The sequence below is a fragment of the Electrophorus electricus genome, chromosome 2 (genome assembly GCF_013358815.1).
Source record: "Electrophorus electricus isolate fEleEle1 chromosome 2, fEleEle1.pri, whole genome shotgun sequence".
Classification (NCBI taxonomy): domain Eukaryota; kingdom Metazoa; phylum Chordata; class Actinopteri; order Gymnotiformes; family Gymnotidae; genus Electrophorus; species Electrophorus electricus.
This window is the reverse complement of record NC_049536.1, coordinates 5,022,866-5,041,248: the sequence shown is the minus strand read 5'-3', so window position 1 is coordinate 5,041,248 and position 18,383 is coordinate 5,022,866. Positions and strand designations below refer to the sequence as shown.

At 39.1% G+C, this 18,383-nt stretch overlaps 1 protein-coding gene across 1 annotated transcript in view; it reads left to right on the top strand.

Moving 5' to 3' along the window:
* Positions 1–17,998, top strand: part of cpne8 (copine VIII) — a 34,726-nt gene extending 16,728 nt beyond the window's left edge. The window contains exons 7-20 of the mRNA XM_035523747.1: positions 504–567; positions 909–1,012; positions 1,224–1,328; positions 2,071–2,112; positions 2,250–2,325; positions 2,866–2,919; positions 3,415–3,476; positions 4,191–4,237; positions 4,624–4,805; positions 5,583–5,710; positions 5,996–6,098; positions 6,832–6,889; positions 14,950–15,023; positions 15,105–17,998. Of these exons, the coding sequence (XP_035379640.1) occupies positions 504–567; positions 909–1,012; positions 1,224–1,328; positions 2,071–2,112; positions 2,250–2,325; positions 2,866–2,919; positions 3,415–3,476; positions 4,191–4,237; positions 4,624–4,805; positions 5,583–5,710; positions 5,996–6,098; positions 6,832–6,889; positions 14,950–15,023; positions 15,105–15,317 (1,312 nt within the window). The 3' untranslated portion in view covers positions 15,318–17,998. The remainder of the gene's footprint in view (positions 1–503; positions 568–908; positions 1,013–1,223; positions 1,329–2,070; positions 2,113–2,249; positions 2,326–2,865; positions 2,920–3,414; positions 3,477–4,190; positions 4,238–4,623; positions 4,806–5,582; positions 5,711–5,995; positions 6,099–6,831; positions 6,890–14,949; positions 15,024–15,104) is intronic.
* The last annotated feature ends 385 nt before the right edge of the window (positions 17,999–18,383 follow it).

Below are 18,383 nucleotides of genomic sequence, written 5' to 3'. Positions count from 1 at the left end.
CCTATACTTATTCTCACTCTTATATCTCTCTTTCTCCCTCCCTGCTTCTATATCTCTCTGGCTTGTTCTCCTTAAGAGGATTACATTTTGTGTGTGTGTGTGTGTGTGTGTTGTAGCCTAATTTTAGTCTTTAGTCTAATTTTTAGTCTTTCTCCTTGCACAAAAGTTGCTTGTGTACATTCAAACCAGATTAAAGGACTTGCTTCAATAATCCATCAGTTTTTGTCTACATCCTACATCATTTTCCATAAGACATTGCAGTGAACTACTTGGCCAAACTGAAACAACCATACAGGTTAGGGCAAAAGTAAGGCAACACTTTTGCATCCCGTCATTATTCCTGTCTATCAAATATTCCACGGTATTCCACATTTGAGCCAAACTGTAAAGGTAGTGGCTCAGGGAGGAAAAATGAGGTTTGTGGTGTTAATGTTTCTCAGGACATTTTGATATATTTAGCAGTACTACATTAAGAGTGAGGCACACTAAAAATGATCTTATAGGGGAATTCCTGGTAAAAGCTGTGGGACCATCGTTGTTAAAGCAGACGAACTTGGAAATTGCCGGGTAAGACTCATTTAATTTGCTTTTTATTTTTGTCGCTCTTCTTGTACTGCCATTCTTTTTCTCTGTTAAGATGTTCATTGCAGCTGTAATGTACTGAATCTGTGTCCCTATGGTTCCCATGAAATCTTTGTTAAATAATAAATGTACAACATATTTGAATTCACACACAAATATATGCACACACAAATACTTGCACACACAAATACATACACAAACAAATACATACACAAACAAATACTTGCACACACAATTACATACACACACAAATACAAGCTCCCACACATGCTAAGAGGTCCAAGAGCCATAGGACACCATACAGCTGTGCCCATTCATCCTTTTAGGAATCAGTATTGCTGCAGTTTTGTGGAAACAAATTGGACAAGAAGGATTTCTTCGGCAAGTCAGACCCATTCCTTATCTTTTACCGCAGCAATGAAGATGGAACGTGAGTTTAAATGACATTGATTTTTCATATGCAGCTTCATTATTATTATGAAACATTGGCAAATTGAAGTTAGGATGGAGTTTATGGAGTTAGGATTGTAACATATGAGGTTAAAAATGAACTCATGTTGTGTACTATGTCTTAATTTTTTGGAGACTTAATCCAACAGGTGGGTTTGTGAGTTACCCTTAATGATGATCACTTTGAATAGGTACACCATTTGCCATAAAACTGAAGTGGTGAAGAACACTCTGGACCCTGTGTGGCAGGCCTTCAAAATCTCAGCTAGAGCCCTGTGCAATGGTGACTATGACAGGTGAAGTCATTGGTGTAAAGCAGTCCTTTAAAGCTTCTATAATATATGACTAGCATGCATAGTCTTATTGCCTGTCCTGCTATAGTTATTGTTCTGCAAAACAAATACAAATATGTGTTTTTATTATTGTTCTGCGAGATTCTTATTATATTTATTTATTATAAATATGTGTTATTATTATTATTATTATTATTATTATATTTATTTGTTTATTTATTCTAATTTTTTTAAATAAGAAATTGTTATTAATGTTCCACAAAATATTTTTTTTCAGTCAAGGTAAAATTTTACATCATATGTTACACTCACCTGATTCACAGTGGGACAACATTAAAAGTAGGCCCCATGTGAATGAAACTAATATAGTTATATATAAAACTTATTTTTAAAAAAGAAAAATAACCCCTTCATTTAGATCTTGGAAGACAGCTGAGCACACTGCTGGTCACCATTAGGAAAATCAGCACCTGGTTCCACCTCCACCATGCTGGGAGAAAAGTAATCCCCAGAATATATCCAAGCAGGACCATGACACACAGGATACTCTATATTTATTGATAGTCTGCAGTGATACTATAAATCATCTGGCATGACTATATGCTTTTTTAGCACATGTTGAGCCGGGCAAAGACAGGTTACATCACTATTTCATGGGGCTTTACTGGTTGTCCTTTACCTCTAAACTGTATCTAATCACCATTACCATAGTCATGATTTGTTGACAACCACAATTCTTTTACAGAGCAATAAAGATTGAGGTGTATGACTGGGACAGAGATGGGGGGTAAGAAAACTAGAATTTGTTTCACTGAACCAAATCATTTACTGAACCAAAATCTAAATGAAAATGTACACATTCCAATATGCATACATACAGAGATTAAATGATGCTGCTGAGTGATAATGAACGTATTCTCACAGTCATGACTACATTGGAGAGTTCAAGACCAGCTACAGGGAACTGTCCAAAGGCCAGGTTCAGTTCAACATGTGGGAGGTGAGTGGCACCCACCCATATACATAATAAGAGATTCGTTCTCATGTACCATGAGAGATATTTTACATATATATATATATATATATATATATATATATATGGCTAACCATCGCTATTTTGTGTCATTCCCTTTCTCTATATTTTTACCTTCTCTTTTTTCACCCCATCACTGATTTTCTATTGTTCACTTATGACATCAGCTGCTGTTTTAAGCTCTTCTTTATGAGCACTGGGGCATAAATCCCACCCAAAGAAAAGAATCTCTTAGTGTTTATACTGGCATGTAACAAACAGAGACAAGGTCAGAGACAAGGTCAGAGTCAAGGTCAGAGACAAGGTCACACCTTGACACAAGGGCAAACCAGTGGCCTGTCAAACACAAGTCTGTACCAGAAAATTTGCTCAGCATTTCTCCCAGCGGTCAGTGCCGGCCATCTGCTGCTATGCTCCCTGCACCACACCTCGCCATGCTTGCGCACCCTGGCCTTAATTAGTGTCATATTGCAAAGCCTTGCTCTGCTCATTAAATACTTTTTTCAGGTGCTGAACATGAAGAAAAAGAAGAAGAAGAAGAAATATCTAAATTCAGGAACCGTGAGTACATTTTCAAACTTTCTTTATCTTTTACTTTTTCCTAGACGGCAAGTTGTAAAAGAACAAAAGAACAGCACACAAATGTTCCAATAAATAACATTATTGGTGCGGCTTCTTATTGAAGGACCTATTCCCATTATCTTCTTAAGCAAAGAGCAAAGCCTTCAAAAGCTGTATAGAAACATAATGATAAGCATAAATGCTAATGTGCCAGCTCTCATTACAACTGAGCCAGGTATTCGGTATTCTTGATTGCTTGGTTAAGGTGGGTAGGAAGTTGGGACTTTCTGGGAGTCCTTGAGGAGTGTGTTGGAAAAGCCTGAGATAGCTCACTCTTGATATGCATAGTGGTCTATATTCCCAATGAGTTGCATCATCACACCAGTTATGAACCTTTATATGATGTTTATGATGCAAGTATATATGCATATTTAAAATGTAACGGTGGCTTCAAGGACTGGAAATGGGAAGTGTTACCAATTTTAATCTTAACAGGTGACACTGTTGTCATGCCTCATAGATGTTGAAGTGACTTTTTTGGACTATATCAAAGGAGGGTAAGCATAACATCAGATTTCATAGTTATGAGCTCTCTCTGTGTGTGTGTGTGTGTGTGTGTGTGTGTGTGTATGTGTGTGTGTGTGTGTGTGTGTGTGTGCATATGCATGTATGTGTTTTGGCCATTATTAACCCAACTCTTATCCTAATCAAAGTGCATGAGCAAATAGCTGATGAGCACATTAATTCAGGCTTTTGTTCTGGAATGGAGGATTTACCAATCATGGAAGGGGCCATGCTCCACTGTCCTTCCTACCCTACCTTACCCACACATGGACAAAGGGGCGTGCTACATTATAGATGCCATAATAACACCATATAAAAAGAGCACGGCCTATTCTGAGACCATGAGTGCCTTCTTTATTGTAAGATCTGCTTTTTAAACAAGAGAACAAACACTTGAAAAATTATGTTTGAAGAACCATACTTGCAGACACTTCACAGAGACTGCTGCTCCCATCTAACTTTAGCATACATGGAATGTATGAATAATACAGTTACGTTTTTATCTTCCCGCTGTAAATAAAGGAGAATAAAGGTGAATAATAAAGTTTTGAGTTTTAAATATTTGCACAGCGCAAACCCTAAACATCTCTACACTCATTTTGTACTTCATAAATGCTATTTTAGTTCGCATTACTCATTTTATGTTAATTAGGTGTTATCAAGAACAATGGTCTTCATATTTGCTGTCACTTTATATTCTTTTGCAGTACTCAGATTAATTTCACGGTGGCAATCGATTTTACTGCATCCAATGGTGAGCTTATTTCTCTGACAGACTATTCTATAATTATTTTTCTGTGGTGATTTTATCTGATGATAGTCTTTTTGATGCATCCACTGTGTATTAGGTTTTCTATGTTTCCATGCAAACTCAGACTTCTGAATGTTTCTGAATGTTCAGCAAAAACTTGTCACATAAAAAAACCCCCAAAAAAACCCAGCCAAACAAACAAAATCCTAATGCACAATGCTAAAATTGCATTGGAACAAAAGCAACAGAAATGACATCAAATTGGGTTTCTACTTTGGTATTCTACCAGTCATATGAGTGAGTTAGGGAAACATGAAGAGAATGGTCATTACTGAAGTGCAATGGATCAGACGGTTGCTTTGTTTGTGCCCTTTCTCATTTGTGCCCAGGCAACCCGTCACAACCTACCTCTCTCCACTACATGAACCCATACCAACTTAATTCCTATGCCATGGCACTGAGAGCAGTGGGGGAGATCATTCAGGACTATGACAGTGATAAAATGTTCCCTGCACTGGGATTTGGAGCCAAGCTGCCCCCTGATGGCAGAGTATCACACGAGTTTGCCCTGGTGAGCAAATCTCTATGGATGGTTCCATCTACACTGGGATTAGACATTTATATTTATAGATTAATATTATTTAATTCTGTTTTTTGTTTTTTTTATTAAATAAGAAAACAATAGATTCTCATGATGAAAACCTTTAGAGTTCATAGGGAAACAGAAAGATCTTTATCAGGAATGTTTTGCTGAAAAAAAATGAATTTCTACTGCTTGGGTCTCTTTCTCTCTCTATCTCTCTCTCTCTGTCTCTCTCTCTCTCTCTCTCTCTCTCTCTCACAAACACACACACACACACAAACACCAGTTTACTTATACAATACCAAACTTCATAAGAAGAAGGCTGTACCCATCTAGATTCTAGAGGTTCTTCTGAGATGGCCTGCACCCATGCATGGTGTTTGCAAACATTACTTCCCTCTGGACTGAGAGATACAAAATGACTCTCTATGCATTCTGCTGACCAATACGAATTAACTTGAATAGACCATCTGTAAGTATGTCTTATACAGGCCAGTGAATGGAAAAGTAGTTCTAAAGCACACAAATACAGTTCACAGAATCCCAATGACTGCTCAATTTTGTTGTTGTTTTCAATGTGCATAGCTTATTAATTATTGTTCTGTAAACATATCCTTTGCACCACACAGTTCCAGTTCTATTACCATATCCTCAGAGAGGCAACAGTTATATCCACTCAAGTACACAGTATCATTAGACACAGTATGGTTATCAGTGCTGCTATCCACAGTCTATATTTGCCTGCATGTGTATTTGTGCACTTAGAATGGGAATCCAGACAACCCATACTGTACTGGCATCGAAGGAGTACTGGATGCATACTACCAGAGTCTGAAGAGCGTACGTCTCTATGGTCCCACATATTTCTCACCCGTCATTAACCATGTAGCCAGGTGAGTCATGACAGCAGCTGCTATACAGTACACATACTAGCACATTACTGCCTGGCCTATGACTGCACCTGCGTTTCTCACAGGCCTTCACCAGCACGGGTGCTATTAGTATTTATGAACAGATCTGGATCTTAGACTTGAAACAGGCAGAAAACAGCAGATTAAACACTGCATATAAATTAATGCCATTTTGTTCCACATTCTTCTGCTCCTCCTTTATTCCAGAGTGCCAGTGTAATGGCTGTACTTCTCTGAATTTTGAAGCATGTTGTTTCCTTCAAACAGATATGCCTCTTTAGTGAAGGATGGCTCAGAGTACTTCATTCTCCTCATCATTTCAGATGGCGTCATCTCTGACATGGCTCAGACCAAGGAATCCATTGTAAATGTAAGTGTTTAAAAAAAACTGAAAATGTAGAGATTCTGCAGACATGTCATCAGTTCAGTTTGATAGTAGTAGCCAAATTATTGTTTTGTATTCTGTGAACAATATATTTTGACACTGTATACAGTATAAACTCACAGTTTAAATTTGCTTGCAATGTACAAGTGTTATTGGTGTGTCAGTGTATTGAATTTTCCAACGTAAAATGAGAATAAAATGATCTCAATAGATAAATATATAAATAGGGATTATGTTAGAAAAAATCCTTCAAAAAGAGTATGTTTACTTTATGGATAAAATATATACATAAGATATATTTATTTATACATGTGTTTCCAAATATTAATAAATAACTTATGAGATATACATTGCATGTATCTTTGCCTGAAAACATGGCAATTAAGATACTGAAATGTCAAAACAAGAATAACTTCCACAAAGAGCAGACCAGGGCCTTTGTGCTCTGACTGTTTGTCATTTATAATGTGCTAGCATACCAACATCTCGTTCAGTTTGTTTGCATCTGAGCTCTGCTGATCCTCATTATGAGTTATAAGTCAGTTTTGTCTTTTAGGTTCTTTCAGCCTAGTCCTGTCATATATCTCCTTTACAACTTAGCGTACATCTCATTGTTAATTAATTTGCCTTTTTATACCAAGGCATGTTTTCTGCACAAATGTTATATGGTGAAAAGGTCCAACTGTAATCCTGTAGATGGATGTTTTTCTGTTTAAAGGCATCCTGTCTTCCAATGTCAGTAATAATAGTAGGAGTTGGGTCAGCTGAATTTGATGGTAAGATGATACATTAGATACTTTATAATACCACAATAAGGCAATAAGGATCATTTGAATATATGAAGGTGTGTGTGTGTGTGTGTGTGTGTGTTTGAACATGCAGGCATATGTATGTGAGGGTATTTATGCCGATAGTCATGCTTGACTTCACAATATATCTTCCCATACAGCATACAGCATCATACTTATCTCATGCAATATAAAACTCTTTTACACGATGTCATACTCTCTCACACTCTCTCAAATGTGTAGTATCTGTGCCCCTAGAGGGCGTTGTGAGATAAAGGATACTAGTGTTCAAGCGATGAAGAAGACTGAGCAGGATGTAAAGTTACTGAACAGTACATGTGTTGTAACTGCACCTATTTACATACATAAAACACAACATATTGACGACTGAGGATGGCTTTAATTCCAATAACACCCAGGTATGCCCAGCATGCCTTTGGAAACATGGATTCACATGTTTGACAGTTATGTACTGGCATTCACAACCAAAGACATGCCTGATAATTCACTCCATCTGTGGTGAAATAGAGGATTTTCTCCACTTTACCAGTGGAAAGTGACACTTACATGACTGCTCTAGAAGTGCTGAAATTAGTTTGTACCAAAACTAAATGACAGAAAAGGCAAAGTTTCATTAGCATGTATTAGGAACTGGTGAATCAGCAGGATAATACATGGCTGTGCAATGCAAGCTCAGCATTTCTTGTTATTTTGGTGCACTGGCAGTTAATATGCTCAGAGACCGTTCAGTAGAAAAGATGAACAGTTGTCACTATTGCCACACAAATTAAAAATGCTGTGGCTGAAGTCAAAATGATTACAAACCGGTCTACTTTACCATGTGGCTATCAGCATTTCATATTTCTTCAAACTAACTGTCTGAAAAAACTCTTCAAAGAAGACGTGCACTTAAGAGTCCCACCTTGCTAATTTCCCTAAGTGCCCAGCTAAGTCTCCTATATGAAGAAAGTGCATTAAAATGGACATTTTTAAAAGTTTTCAGGAGCACTGCACAGACAGGAAATGTGAGAGAAGTCACTATTGTTACAGATTTGGACATTCAAGAAAATGACCAAGACATTAAAGATTAGCTTGCTGTGTCACACTGCAGCATGTGAGAGACCATGTACTCAAAGCGTACCAAATAGTTGACCTTGTTTCTATTTCTATTTCCATTTCTATAGTTCACCTCTTTCTATTATCCCTCAGACTTTGTTCCGTGAACATTTTAGTGGCACTGAACTGTCTAAACCTAAAATGCAGCTCATGACCTACATTACGCATTCGGTACCTGTTCAGAGATGCCTGACATTGAATGCTTTGCATGACATGCATTGTATCAGTGCTGATTTCTACATTGTCATTTGGCACTGCTGTTCTTGGCATGGATCTTGCTGGTGGATCTTGAAGACACAAGCGGTCACTACACCTGTCATCAAATGCATACCCACCCTATCTGGGGCTGATAATGAGTAGGCTAAAGCAATTGCCTTTGTTATCCAATGCAAGAACTGCTGCATAGTGATCACCTTACCTGTGTATGGCTTGGACCATGATACAAATAGCTGATCACGCTTCCAAAAACCCTTAGTCCTTTCCACATAAATGCACAGGGCTCACACAGGGCACAATGCATTCAGTTGCAGCTGGCCTGCAAAGTATAGGGGCCATGAGATTTAATGCCTGGAGCTCCAGAGGGAGACGTGGCTGAATAACCTTGGTATGAATGTGGCATGTACCACCTCTCAAATACCAGCCACTTATGCTAGTGCTCACTACACTAGGAGGTAAGTCTGTTACACACAGGTTAAACCTCACGAGCCAAGCTGACAGAGCCAGACACTCTGGGTGGGGGTGATCAAAGCTATGGGTGGGAACACGTACAGCATTGTTTGCAGCCATTCATGAGCTAAAGCATCTCTCTCTGCCAATGTGCTCTGGTTGTGTAGAGAAAAGAACAGAGGGCACTGCATTTTCTTGATGCAAACGGATCTACCGTAGCCCTGCCGTATTTGGTCCATATTTGTTCCTCTCCTGTACAATTTTCACTCCTGGGAATTGCCCTGCAACAGCAAAACTGCTCCCAATTCAGCACTCCCTGCACATGCATCATTTTCAGGGACAGAAAATGAGCACAGCTACACAGGATCAGCTTGCATGCCATTGTGTGCATGGGGCGTGAATTAAGTCCTCCTTGTCAGTTTATATTTGCGACTACTTTGATGTTGTCTGTCCTCATGGGAATACGTCATCCCTTCAAAAGGAGCAGGCAATGTTTCAGTGCTTGTATTTTCAGGCACTTTGCAAAACATTGATCCCATTTGCCGTTTATCATTCTGCCTTCGTGAGTGCCCCACCAACTGGACAGCGGTGCAGCAACCTGAGACACGGGTGAAAAGGGACCAGATTGGTCCTCTGAAATACCTCACAGCACCTCATGAACTTTCCCACTCTCTGTCAACAGGCTTATCTTGGAAAAACCATGAGTGTAGTGACAATCCCAGGCATGATATGCACTGGGCAGGAACTATCACACTCTTCTCTGTGTTTAACTTGAAACCCAGTGACATCAGGTGCTCTATGAGCATTAATGTATGCTACCTCGCAGTGCCTTCTGACTGAGCTGTGATAAGACGATCGTCTGTGTAAGTAGCGAGGCTGATGCCCTTTTCCCTCAGAGGGGCTATAGCCACCTCTGTACATTTCACAAACACCCTTGGCCTGAGGGAAATTCTGAAGGGAGACTAGCGTCTTTCTCCAGCAACAAGGAAATTTCATCCTGAAGAACGCATGCTTATGCTCACAGTGCCCAGGAATCAATTATCCCTTTAAACTGCTGTGGACAAATGGTGAACTGCAGTTTGTAATCATACTGCACTGTTTTCAGCACCCAGCATGATGAGATGCAAGATCTCAAGCTGTCTATCCATGTAGCACTGGTGCCCTCCTGTGGTGCACAAGTGCAATGCATAGTGACAGTGTGTTTGTGGCCCACGCCTCCTGAGAGCTTGACAACTCCTCAAGTTGGAGTTTTGATGTGTTTCATAACTTCCCACTCTTTTAGCATTGTTCTGCTTTGCAACATACTGCTTTTTATTTTGTTTTGCAACAAACTGTGAGACATTTGACACATCTCTTTTTACCATCAGTAACCTCTTTGCTGGGAACAGGCAAGATGAAGTTAGTGTATGAAGTGTTCTCTTCTTCTCTTTGCATCTCTTCTGCATGAGCATCAGAGCAGTGCTGAAAATGCCCACAGGTGCATCCAGGATAGCCTCTTTATCCTTGTCTGAGAGGTTTGTCAGGTTAAGCCACCTACCTCTCTCCTGAATGACCATGGCTTTGCCTGCAGCCTGGATTGCACATCTCTGGAGATGGAGAGAGAGTTCTCTGACCACAATAATCTCATCCCACCGAGATGGACCTGATGTGGCTGTCATCTCTTCCTGCAGGTCTGCCTGGTAAGCTGTAAGCATACATATGACATTAAGAGCCCTGGCCAACAGGACTACCACTTTATAAGCCCTGTTGGCCATGTAAAACTGAAAGCAGTCTGCCTTGGATGACAGAGCAGGGCTCAAGACCTTTGAACGGTTGGGGTGCAGGTGTGTTTCAACCAAAACATTTACAGTTATTAGTCATTACAGATGTGCCTGAGGACCACCCTATTGTCACAGTAGAACTTTACAGCATCCAACTTATGGTCTAGTTCATCTAAAATGAGCTCTGCCATCTCTATCACCAGAACAGCTCCATGTATCTTGAGGGAGATTGTGGGCTCTGGTTGCAGTGATAATTTTGCTTTTCCAAGCACAAATCCAACTTCACACAAATCCAACTTCACATATGTAAGCTACTGCCCCTATAGCCCAGGTTGAGGCATCAAAGCAGCTCACTGAAGACCATAGATGGCCACTGCCGGGGATGATCTATTTCCAAAGACATGCACCTGCATGCAATACTCTTCTCCCTCCATGGACAAGTCATTATCTTTATGCCAAAGGAATATAAAGTAGTCTCTGTTTGTATCGCAAGAGGAATTAATAAAACATTTGTTGGATGTCAACAGTGACTATTATGTGATCTTTAGTGAACCATAGCTACACTCCCAGGAGAATATTATATAGTTTGAGACCTGTCCGCAGGACTGAGATGAAGGAAACACCATATTGTTGGGCAGTTGACTCATAAGCATTGTCCAAGCTTTTGGAGATGGTGCACCTCGATAATGTGAAAGAACCAGCATGGAGGCAAGGAGCAAAAGAGGAAAAACCTAATCTCAGGGTTTTTGCTTAGAGTGCATCTTAAAAAATTGAGGCAAGATGATGCTTATTTTATGTTCTTATGACCTGAATGACAAAGGAGCCACTTCTTCCTGATGGACTTTTTTCTCCATATGCTTTTTAAAGATTTCACTCTCTATGACAACACGTGTCATTTTCTGTAAGATCCGCTACTCCAAGCCTGAGTGTGTCCTCGGCTGGCATTTGTGCAGCTGAAGACAGCTCTGTGGGCATAACTGTGCTACCCACTTTAACTTTTTTCTTTTGTATAATTGATGCAATTATAGCAAAGAATGAGGAGCGATGCATTCAGTAGGATATGGAGTTCTGAAGAGATGGCCTGTGAGTGTGGTCAATGCACTCTTCACCCAGCCTAAGTCTAGATGCTGACCAAACGGTGCATTGTGGGGCCCATTGACTTGCTTAATCACCTTATACACTCATATCATGTCTTTCCCTTGCATAATCATCTTCTCAGTGTCAGGAATGTAATCTGTTTAAGAGAGTGATGTCTGGTGTTGGTATTTCAGATTTATGGGTCATTATTTCATTGCTCTTGATGACTGGTGGGAGATACATGCACATGTGCTTCAATTTGAAAGCCCATTGTTTTCCTTCCAGCCATCACTGTCTCATCTTGGCACTTCATCAGATATGGTGAGAGGCTGCCTTCAATCCAAATAGGTGGAAAAATTCAGATTGAGCCAGAGAGCAGTTCCTCTGATCCTCATGTATAATGTACATCTTGATGGAGTGATCCGGTTGGCCCTGATGGAAGACCCACAACAAGCACACCTTTAAACAGGAGAGAGTGAGTCTGCCTACCACAGACTTTGGTGCACTGCAATGTGACCTCGAACAGAGTGTTGCCTTGGGGCTCCGCAGCTGCATCTGGTATAGGTGACGAAGGAGAAGGTGAAGTGGATGCATTGCAGGACAACGTCTTTCACACTCAGTGTCTCAGTGCTCAGCGTTCCCTAGCAGTTTTGGAGTACAGCACATAAATCATCATTGGTGTTCTTCCAGGATGTTTTTTTTTTTTTAATTATAGCATTGTTTTCATTCTAAAGGCCCTATATTTAAACAGAGTCTGAGTTTTCTTGTGAACGGGCACTATATAACAGGATCGCCGTCTTTCGTTTCAATCTCTCCTGTACTTGTTGGACATGTGTCAACAGTTGCAGTTGCCTTATGCACAGATGCAGCAGTCTCGAACCAACTGTGTCTTGGAGTCATTTCATTTTGACTACAAGACAGGCTGCTTCTTGACAAGATTCTTACATGCAGCAGCATGTGGGCGCTGGTGAGTTTGTCTCCACAGGTGCAGAGGATGATTGCCGTGAAGAAAAGGGGGTGTAGACCTCTCTGAAAAATAGCTTCATTCACCCATTCTGCAGGAGTAATGACCCCTGGAAGCTTGTAATCTCTCTTCATTTCCTTAAGTCTGTCTCTTTTGTCAAGTAATAGATGAAGGCTGTGAGCCCTACTAGAGTATTCATCATTTCACGCTGATGAGTAGTGTTGTCTCTCGCGCTTTCTCTTTTTCTCTTCTCTTTTGCCTTTGTCTTAAAGACATGAGAATTATTCCTGTGCATGTTTCAAGTATTTACTCTGAGGAACAGCTGTAGAGTAGTTTAGTCTGGATGTGCTGGTGCATTTCACTATGGAGGAGTTGGTATGTCTACACGCATCAGGTGAATAGGTGGGTACCACTCCTTGTGTTTTGTTAGGTTGATAACAATACTTTATAGGCCAGAGGAATTAAGGCTGAGTTTTTTTTTTTCTTTCTGATACTGCCTTTGCACCTTTTACTGTCTCCCCAGGTAGGCAAGGTTTGTAATGTTGCAGACCTTGTGAATCATTAAACTGTATTTGCTTTGCCATATTTCAGTGTGGACTGCATTTATTCCTTCACACAGCCAGGGCATGAGAGCTCTTGTGAGTGTTTTCACACTTTACAATATGTTCCCATTATATATTGTTGTGGTGTTCTTTGTTCTGGGAACCAGTGAGGAGCCAATGTTCCTGTAAGACTGCAGGTAATTTCTCCATTATAGGCCTTATTGTGGAGGGAATATCAATGTAACTAGGTCCAGGAAGGTATCCATCATGTTACACTGCCAGCACAGATTCGTTTAACATGCTCAGATGTCTCTTCACCAAACCACTTTAAGAGAAGGACCAACTTTTCATTACCTGTGAGCTCCAAGCCCATTGTCGCAGTGAGGAATGAGGGCTTCCGTGGCTTAAATCTCTGTGGCAGCCCTGTTTTGAAGTATGTGATCAGTTGCATGTGTGTGCTCATTCACTGAGTGTGTGAAGATGTTGTGCATGGGCCTTTTCTCTGTAACCAAAGGTGATCTATGCAGCATGGGATTTTTCACATTTTTCAGGTTGTAAGATTCTGCTGCGCAGTGATGACAGAAGCTTGAATAGTGAGCGATGATTGGCACTGCACAAACGTTTCTGTTCTCCATTGAAACACTTGTGTTTGGACAGTGCTTCTTAAATTTTGCGCAGCTGCTTCCAAGATGTCAACTTTTACCTAAACAGCAGCTGCTTCCTTTTCAGACTCCAAAGCTTCCAAATCTGCTGGGGTTTTTTTTCAAAAGTTAGCTCTTTTTTTTAATTTGCATGAGCTACGTTGCATAGGCTACAGCTTTAGCCGAGGCTCTGGCCCTGGTGGATTCTTAATGCTGCCCTGACTTGAGGCTATGTTCTGGCTTAAGATTTTCATTTTTCACACTAGTTATAAAGTCATGGCTGTGTGTTTTCCATGCACCCATGTAGGTTAGACAGCCACCCAAACTTGAGTGCCTTGGACTTTATGTATGCCAGGTGGAAATTTGTGTGAAACTGTCAAACTCATGAATTTACAATCAAACTGTTTTACTCTCTTTAGTTATATAGTGTGCAAATTGATTTTGATAATGAACATAAAGGGTTTTATAGTGTGTGTGTGTGTGTGTGTGTGTGTGTGTGTGTGTGTGTGTGTGAGGCAGTGTTTGGATGATTGTATATCCATGTATGACACCCTGTCAAACTTTCATGCATACACTCAGTATGTGAGAGAGTAGGACATCATGTGAAAGAGATTAATATTCTATGAGAGAAATTTAATGCCGCATGTGTGTGAGTATGAATGAAGTCAAGTATGAATAGCAGTCTAATTGGCCTTTTATATATATGGGCATGTGGCCATGTGTGCGTGTTATTAGGCCAGTCCCACAGAGACTCAGCATGTTCAGAGACTTTGGCCTACAGTCAAAGAGCAAAACTGCCTCATGCATGCTCCTCTGAAGCTGGCCAGATCAACCCAACATGTCTTCTGTTTTGAATATGTAAAAAGGGGCTTGTTTTCCTCCCTAATCATCCATTGCCTTGCCCAATACACATTCCTTCTGTTTTTTCACCTGCTACCACATTTATGCCATTTGCATTTTTCGATTAATTACTGTTCATTCTCTTACTACTTTTTCATGTATAATGGTATTTGTTTCTTTGTGTAACCTCATTCTTTAACATCATTCAGCCATGAGTTGGAGTATTTTTCCATACATTATTAAAGGTATCATTTTTGTTTGTTTTTAGTCACATCTCACTTTCTCCTATGAGACACATCTGTGAAGCAGTAAGATGCTCCTCCAGTAGTCTGCAGTCACATAAATGAATGCACTCAGCACACTAGCACTGGTAAGAGTGCAATAGTCAGGATCCGTGAGAATGAGTGTTTCACTGAATTTTTCTTTTTTATTTGTACATTAGAAATGATTGAATTGGATGGGGATGAAGTCAGGGTCTCATCCAGAGGAAGATTTGCAGAGAGAGATATTGTACAGGTGAGTTTTCTTTCTCTCTCTCTCTCTATCTCTTTCTCTCTACTGTCTAAGTATCTGTTTGTCTGTATGTCTCTTTTTTAGTTTGTACCGTTCCGAGACTACATTGACCCTAGGGGGAACCACATTCTTAGCATGGCCCGCTTGGCCAAGGAGGTCCTGGCTGAAATCCCGGACCAGTTTCTGCATTACATGAGAACCAGAGGCATCAAGCCGAACCCGACAGCTCCTTCTCACTCCTCCAAACCACAGTCAACAGTAGCACACTCAGCACATCCACTGCAGACCCAGATCTAAGTAAGATCATGAGAGCTCTTGTTCATACACTTCACTCTCTGTCTGCATCATAAATGGTCCACTGGGGTTATGCATTGAGGTTTCTACATTCTGTGTCATACAGTAGCTGTGTCTGAAGGAGATGGCAGGGTTTTGCTTGACTTCAGTCTGTAGCTGGCAGTGCTCTTCAGTGGACTCATACAGGTATTAATGTTGCTGGTCGGGAAATTTTCAGAACTTTCAAAATTTTAAACTGAATGATTAGAATGTTTTTCATGCATATCCAATTGAGTGATATCCATCCTCATTATATACTTTTTTTTCTGTCTACATGCTAAAGTGTGAGCTTTCTTCATCTACACAAGAAGATAGTTTTGTACCTCAGATATTAATTATTAAAGCTCTGTAATGTTCAACAACAATGGGTTGTGTAACAACAGCAGACAGAGCAGGTCTCTAAGATGCAGAGTACAGCAAAGATGTTTGACCTATGAAACATTTCAGATTGTTTTAGCCTGCTGCCTCATTGTGATTCTTTCCAAGTTTTACAGGGGCTAAAACAAGCCATATTCTTAAATACTAATCTGAAGCTGCTTGCACATCTGTATGTACAAGAAGTACAAGTCTTACAAACACAAATACTGCTGTCTACATGTACATATCTACAGTTGCTTTCACACACTAACAACAAATCAACAAATTAATGATTTAATGATATTCAGGTTTGTTTGTTTTTTTGTTTTTTTTACTGTAGCTACAGCAGCATTTCATTACATGCACTTTTGAAGTAGATTATTTGAAATACTTACACATTTACAATGAGATCCATATGTAAGAGGAGCTTTTGAACGAGAACCTAGTAAGACACAGAGTACTGCACTTGTCAGTGAAATCAGGAAGCACTGGCGTATAAATGAAGCATAACTGGTAAACTTCTTCGCTTGCTCTTTCTTTTTTCATAAGTATCATTTGGTTTGTTGTTCATCATTCACATATATTAGAACATTTTGCACAGATACTATGCTTATCCCATGAGTTCACTAAAATGGAAATTAGAGCATGTCAGTGTGTTTTTAAGAAAATGGGAAAATAAAGGACAGTTTTGCAAGAGGTCTAGAGAACTACATTAAATCATATTTGCATTGTTTAGACAGTTTTGGACCGCTGGAATCTGCTCCAGCAACCTTTAACCCATGTAAAGCCATGAAACACTGGACTTCATTTATTTAGCATGACAGGATATCACCTTAACTTTCATCCACTCATGCTGAAACACATACATTATAAAACATACATGAAGTATGCATGAAAGTTTAAAACACAATGTACTGGAATTGGATTATTTCCTGTTCTGTCATCAAGCTTGTTCTTTGCAAAGTCCAGTGGACAAAACTGTACATTATAACTGAATGAATTCTGAATTAATGCAATGCCAACATTTACCATGTGGCTGTTCTAATTACTTAGACCAAAATTATTAATGTGCTTTCTTTGACTAAGAAAACCTACTAGCTGGCTCTCACAGATGCATAAGGTACAACTATGTATATGAAGTGAAAAGAGAATTTAAGGCAGAACTGCGATAAGGCAATCCATATATAACAAAGTAATAAAAACAAAAATGGTAATAGATTTAGTAGTGACCATAGTATTTAGTGTCCATATTTTCTTACAGATGTGGACTATTACATGAGAGGATGTGGCTATTTATTTGATCACTCGTAGTAGACCGTGTAGAATGTTTTCTGAGGTAAGAAGAAATGTTCTTTGCTGATAATTGTAGCTTTGTTAAATACAGCATAGCAATTGTTAGTTTGACACTGTTGATGATTTGAATTAGTTAAGTTCAGCACTGTATGTTCTCCCTACTCCTGAAATTAATACAAAGTGTATTGTCATACTTTTGTTCCCTGAGCACAAAACAGTAGTCTGACCTCTTTTTATTCGGTCATTTCATAGGCTACAACACTATATTTACCTTTTAAATATGAATTTGATGGTTATTCAATGTAATAATTGTAAATAGGATATATTCTGAAAATCTCAAACAGCTGTTGTTCACTTCTTTTCATTATAGAGATTTGATTAGTATTATCTGCATCATGTTTGCATGTGCAAGTTTTTGAAAAGTAATATACCTTTTTGAATAGTAATGGATTTTGCCTTAATATATCACTCTATTGATGGATTAATTATATGCCTTTACTTTAGGTTTAAGTGTTTGTTCTTTTAACAACCTTTTGCTCCAAGATGTGATTTACTTGTATAAGATCTTATAATATGTAAAGAATTTCTAAACTGTGAGTAAAAGTAATTCACTTGGGTGCATGCTGGGGGTATTACAAAAGTACACTACAGAACAAACCTTAATAGCTGATAATAAATCTTTTAAATATTTTTATATGAATATTGTTGCATGATCCAAGAAGAATAACACTTGCCAGTGTCTACAACCATGACTGGCTGTACAATATATAAATGTGCTCGACGTATTTAGATAAATGTTACAGATTTTATAATTATTTATATCTGTTGTAAAGTACGAAAAACTAGTAGCCTATATTTGTAAATATTTTGTCACTGACCAGAGAATCATAAAATGAGGTCAACATAAGACTATAAATTGTTCTCATATGAAACTTCAATGTCAATTTAAATCACATTATGAAATGTAATTTTTAAATAAACTGTATTATTTACAATTTTATGTTCTTATTTTATTGTGTAATTGATCTCGATTAATATGGTAATCTAGGTCTAACTCTATCTAGAAATTGGTCTGTGTGTTGCATTTGAAATTTCCCCACATTCCTTTATATTTACAGAAATAACAAAATGTATTTTTAGGTGTGGAAAAAAATTCTAAACCTCTGAGAGACAGATGATTATATAAGGACTGCAGGTATGCATCTGTGATGTCTTTAGCTGATCATCTTCTTTTGGGTTAAATATAGACTTCCCCTGAACAGATTTCCGAGACTGTGTTAATGAGGCAGAAAATAACAGACAGTAATTAAGGAGCACAGTGTGCGTAGCTTTTCAGGCAGGAATAGGAAGGAATTCACATTTTTCCCACCAGCTGTTAAA